This window comes from Ipomoea nil, unplaced genomic scaffold (assembly GCF_001879475.1).
Source record: "Ipomoea nil cultivar Tokyo-kokei standard unplaced genomic scaffold, Asagao_1.1 scaffold0684, whole genome shotgun sequence".
Taxonomy (NCBI): Eukaryota; Viridiplantae; Streptophyta; class Magnoliopsida; order Solanales; family Convolvulaceae; genus Ipomoea; species Ipomoea nil.
The window spans coordinates 965,013-970,972 of NW_017617112.1; the positions used below are offsets into that span (position 1 = coordinate 965,013).

Here is a 5,960-nt window from a genome sequence, read left to right on the forward strand (position 1 = left end):
AGTCCGGCAGGACTCGGCCCAAGCGGCTTGTGCACCCTAAGAGGGCACGAGGTCCGACCTCGCGTACCAACCCCGACGGGAGAGTCCGATGACTTAGTCCGGCAGGACTTAGCTCATGCGGGTAGCGCACCCTAAGGGGGCACGAGGTCCGACCTCGCGTACCAACCCCGACGGAAGAGCCTGGTGGCTTAGTCCGGTAGGACTAGGCTCAAGCGGCTAACGTACCCTAAGGGGGCACGAGGTCCGACCTCGCGTACCAACCCCGACGGAAGAGCCCGGTGGCTTAGTCCGGTAGGACTAGGCTCAAGCGGCTAACGTACCCTAAGGGGGCACGAGGTCCGACCTCGCGTACCCACCCCGGCGGAGATGCCCGGCGGCTTAGTCCAGGGGGACTAGGCTCAAACGGTTAACATAAGGCATTGTGCTAAAAAAAAAAAATGAATCAATAAGGGAGAGCTTATTGTCCATTCAAAACACCAAGTCAATACAATGTGCCACCTCCCAGAGGGGAAACATAAAATGTGCCCATCTCCGGGAGGGGAAGCATGTTTAACGAAGCAAAGACAAAAGGAAGTATCTTCCGGTGGGGAGACATAAAAGGTGCCCACCTCCGGGAGGGGGAACATGTTAAACAAAGCAAAGACAAAAGGAAGTACCTCCCAGAGGGGAAGCATGCTTATCGAAGCAAGGTACAAAAGGACACACCTACCGGAGGGGGCTATAAAATATGCCCACCTCCCGGAGGGAAGACATAAAATGTGCCCACCTCCCGGAGGAGAGACACAAATGTGCCCACCTCCGGGGGGGAGAGGCATATTAGGAAAAGAACAAAGTGGTGGAGCGGAAGACGGAACCCATATGATAAAGAAGGGATGACGCTAATCAAGCCGCTATCAAGTCTAATTCTTGAGGTTGGGGTCGGCCACGTTGGGGTCGGCCAAGTTGGGGTCGGCCACGCTGGGGTCGGTCACGTTGGGGTCGGCCACGTTGGGGTCGGCCAAGTTGGGGTCGGCCATGTGGGTCTCGGACCCATGGAGTGCGACTCGTGTTTACTCTCCTTCATTAACGAATCTTTGCCCAAGACGCCTCGACACAAGGCACCTCGGCCCAAGAAGGGCTACCTCATGAGCTCGCCCAAAAGTGAACTCAGAAATCAAAGTCTCATACACGATGCCAGGGAGTCCAAGACTTGTTAGTGTTCTTGCGGAAGAGAAGAAGTCCCGATTGCGATGGAATCACACCAAAGTCGGCCAAAGAGGGGGAAGAGGAAGAGTTGACCAAAAATTCAAAATTTGGAAAGGTGCATTGGGAAAAGGAAAAAGATGATGGGGATGGGAAGTAGATTTGATGGGAATAATAAGGGGGATTCTCAAGATTTTATGGGGATGGAGTTGCATTTTGAGTGGGATTCTACTATATCTGAGGAGGATTTTTCGGAGGAGAATTCTATCCGCAACAAGAATTTTACCTGGACGAGGTCGGCCAATTTTCAACTCGGGACAAGCGCACAGGAGTCGGCTCGCAAGGTGTCTACTCTCTATCGTTGTCGACTTATCACAACGAAGAGAGTGGGGGACTCGTGATGGATATATTGGACCCGGAATGAACCGACCCGAAGAGACGGACCCGAGAAGCCCCTCGGCCCAGTCAAGTGGGCCGTGGCCGAGTCGGCCCAAGGCATCTCGGCCTTGGGCCGAGTCCGGCCACGGGTGGGCTCGGTACACCCGAGCCCACCACCATGGACTCGGCCACTGCCGGGTCGGTCCATGGTGGACTCGGCAACTCGGCCCTGCCGAGTCGGCTGGACTCGGCTAGGCCAAGCTCGGTAGCTCGGCCATGCCGAGTTGGCCCGCCTTGAACTCGGTACCGGGGGAGCGCGGTCAAGGCGGGCCGATCCAACTAACCCCGATTCTAGGGGTACGATTGGGGAGTTTGAGCTGATATAAAAGGACTCCCTCTTGTCCTAACAAGGGACCTGATCATTACACAACACAACAGATTCCTAAATTGCTATCTTCTAGCCTTATTGTCCTAATCAAGCCTTGTAATAGCTTATTAGCGATAATTAATACAATATACGGTCCCTGCGACCTTATTATATCTCTGCATCGTATTATTTATTTCGTACGTATACTTATCCGGGTTTAATAATTCGGGCTACCCCCGGGGAATTAAATCCATTATATATATATATATATATATATAGGGATGCATTCCAATACAAACCCCCTTAAAATACAAATGTGTGGACATATTCTAGCCACAAGATGTGATTAGATCAACGGTCAAGATGAATGCAGCTTACTAACACACGGATCACCAATTATTTATGAGAAGGGTAACATAGAGAATGCACACCCCTCTTAACCGGCAGCATACTAATCAGAAACGGAATAGAATAGACTGGCATGCTACGATACGAAAAAGGAAGTTTAAAGTGCGTAGGATCTGAAGACAACCCAACACTGCCACCGGAAAACCTCTGTACGAACGGACTAAACTACGACGCCATACCGGCCGAAAATTCAAGCAATTACGAACGGACGAAACTACGACCGACCACGGACGACAGATCAGCCCCCATTCAATACGACGCCATACCGGATTCTATGGAAGCTTTGGACCCAGGTACGTACACTGGTAAAGCACGCTGTGTGTGTTCTTCATTATTTACCTAGTAAAAAAGAAAAGCATAAATTGCAGAAATTATGCTGCATGGCGTGCTACTTAATGGGTGTTATAATAAATGATAATCCGCATGATGTGGTGAGGTAGGCATTCGAATTTGGTGAACTGAAATTTGGTGAACCATGCGAATTTGCAGTTTGGACACATGTGCATACACATATTTTTTCCACTTATATTGTACATAGTATTAACAGTGCTGCCCTTGATATACAAGTGTTATATTATTTCACAAAAAATCCCATTTTTGATTTATAGGGGCACAACACAATGGAGACGAAGCAACAGAGTGCAACATGGTCGTATTACCCGATGGCACAAAACAGTGGCTACCTAAATGCAACAGCGAAAACACCCCATATATTGGGCAAGAATTTGCAACACTAGAAAACGGAGTAGACTTCTATGGGGCATACGCAATAATCGCCGGATTCGATATCCGACACGGGACGAAGCGAAGGAACAGGGCAGGGGCAGTTCACTTAAAATATATTTTATGTTCACGGGAAGGATACAAGCCCAAGAAAATGAGTAGTAGCGACAAAGGAACCACCGCCTCACCGAAGAAAAGGCGTCGGCTATCAACTCGTGTTGGTTGTAACGCCCGAATAGGGTTCACAAGGCGCAAAAGCGGTAGCTACAAAATACATGCACTTGAGCTATGGCACACACACTGCCTATGCTCTGACATTGGTAGGCCATTTCTTAAAATAAATAGGAAGCTAGATATTGGACACAAGATATTCGTAGCAAACTGTGCAAGGGCAAACATTGGTTCCACAAAATCATGGAGGTTATACAAGGAAATGGTTGGAAGTTTTTCCGATATAGGAGCAACATCCACCGATTTCTGCAATTTTAGAAGGGACTTGTTGGCATATATTGCTGGAGCAGATGCACAGATGGTAGTAGAGGACATGTACAAAAACAAAGAGATGGAACCCGACTTCTACTTTGATTTTGATCTCAACGAAGACAGAGAGCTATGCAGGCTTTTTTGGGCAGACACAATATCCCGGAAAAATTTTGCATGTTTTGGCGATGTGATGTCATTCGACGCAACCTACAGCACAAACAGGTACATAACACACCGATTAAATTAATTTACTTTAATAAAAATGTTTGTGTGCATGCCCTCGTAAAACTGTATGCATAGGGATCTATACAGCAGAATTGAATGCGTTTGACTTATAATTAAAATTAATATCCATTTGACTAGAGCATGGTAGTCGGCGCACATACAGATTGCATGGGTGATAAGCATGAGGTACTATTGATAACACTAACAATAGGGGTGCTTGGGAATAATTGTTAAACCGGGTACAAGGAGTGGTGTGCACTTGTTTGAAACCCTGTGTGCATGGCAGAGTGGTTTTGCACAATTCCCTGCCTGCAAAGCTGTTTTTACTATTATATGTGTGTGCACTAATTACTTTACAACATAAACCATGCAGATACAAGCTCGTATTTGTACCGTTTACAGGAGTCGACAACCATAAACGGAGCATTACATTCGGAGCAGGCCTCATTGCAAGAGAGGACATTGACTCCTACGAGTGGCTACTAAAAAACTTCAAAACCGCGATGGGATATACACCAAGCTGTGTTATTACAGATCAAGACCCTGCATTAAAGGTCGCAATACCTAACATTATGCCGGAAACAAGGCACCGATTCTGTATGTGGCACATAATGGAAAAAGTGGGGGACAAGGTAGGGAATGCACTAGCAAAAAACATGGACTTCAGGAAGGCACTGAACAATACAGTATGGGATGAAACTTTAAGTGCAACTGCATTCGAATTGAAATGGGCAGAGGTAATGCAGGAGTACAACCTTGTCCACCACCGGTGGTTCGATCAAATGTACAAAGCCCGTGCATCATGGATACCTGCATATTTTCAAGACATATTCATGGGCGGACTACTCAAAACAACATCACGGTCAGAATCAGAGAACAGTTATTTTGGCAAATTCACCAACCACCACAACAGCTTGGTAGAGTTCATAATGCAATACAACCGTGCCATCGGAGAACAAAGGTACAAGCAAAAACAGCTAAACGCAGAGGGCGAAAGTTCATTCCCTGAAACTAAAACCCCATTGGCCATAGAACGCCAAGCCGCTGCAACGTACACCAAAAACATATTCTACGACTTTCAGGAAGAAATATGGGAAGGAAGCTTCACATGCAAAATCACCTGCAAGACAAATGTCGACGGGGGTTCCAAGTACACTGTTCATGACACTGGGGAACAAATATTTGAGGTAACGCACGAAGAATCTACTAAAAGAACACAATGCAATTGTAACAAATTCAACAGAGTAGGACTATTATGTAAGCATGTGTTAGCCGTGTTCAAGAACGAAGGCGTGGAAGAAATACCAGGATGCTATATTGTTCCCCGTTGGACTAAGAATGCGTGTGCACAGCCAATGTACAATGTAGTGTGGAAAGCATCCAGTACCACACAGGGTGGGAATGAATTACGAACAATTGCCAACCAACTATGGAATGAATTCTACAACTGCATGGGATTGGCTAATGGATGCCCAAACGAAATGGATATAATGTTATCAACAATGCAAGAACTTAAAGGGAGGCTACAAAGCGCCAGACAACAAACCAAAGCAAGCACCACCCCACAATCAGTGATTGAATCAATACTAAACACCACTGCACCGGCCGAGATCCAAATCAAACCCCCAAGCGTTGCAAAGAACAAAGGTAGTGGGAAAAGATTAAAGAGCAACAAAGAGAAAGCAACCGAAAAACACAAGAAAAAGGTGAGGACATGCGCTACTTGCGACCGGCCGGGCCACGACAGCAGGAATTGCCCAGAAAGAAAACCCCTACCAGACGAGTAGCCCGTCATGGTTTACATCACTACGAATGCAGCCTCATTTTAAATTTCAATTAAATACTAGTCAAATTTCATATTTAGACCCATTGTTAGTAGTTAGTTTGTTCAGATATGCACACTGTTTACCATCTTTGCGCACCCACATATTTTATTAATAGCCATGTATGGCAATATACAACTACTTTATTTGTTTTCTTATGCACACCATCTAATATCAACTTGCATCCCCAGCTTAGTCAAGTACACGAGACTCATAGATATGCACACCCTATACCATTATTGCACACCCACCCAGGATAGTCAAAATAACTAAGGACCGCAGCTATGCACACCGTCTACCATCGTTGCGCACACAAAGTTTTCTTTAAATTGGCCAAAAACGCTACCCACCCCCGAGTCACTACTTACAGC

At 46.5% G+C, this 5,960-nt stretch overlaps 1 protein-coding gene across 1 annotated transcript; it reads left to right on the forward strand.

Annotated features, from left to right (window-relative positions):
• Positions 1-2,981: 2,981 nt before the first annotated feature.
• On the forward strand, positions 2,982-5,553 carry LOC109175124 (protein FAR1-RELATED SEQUENCE 5-like). Its single transcript, XM_019324375.1, has 2 exons — positions 2,982-3,763; positions 4,140-5,553. Exons 1-2 carry the CDS (start codon positions 2,982-2,984, stop codon positions 5,551-5,553), a joined length of 2,196 nt encoding a protein of 731 aa, XP_019179920.1.
• Positions 5,554-5,960: the final 407 nt, after the last annotated feature.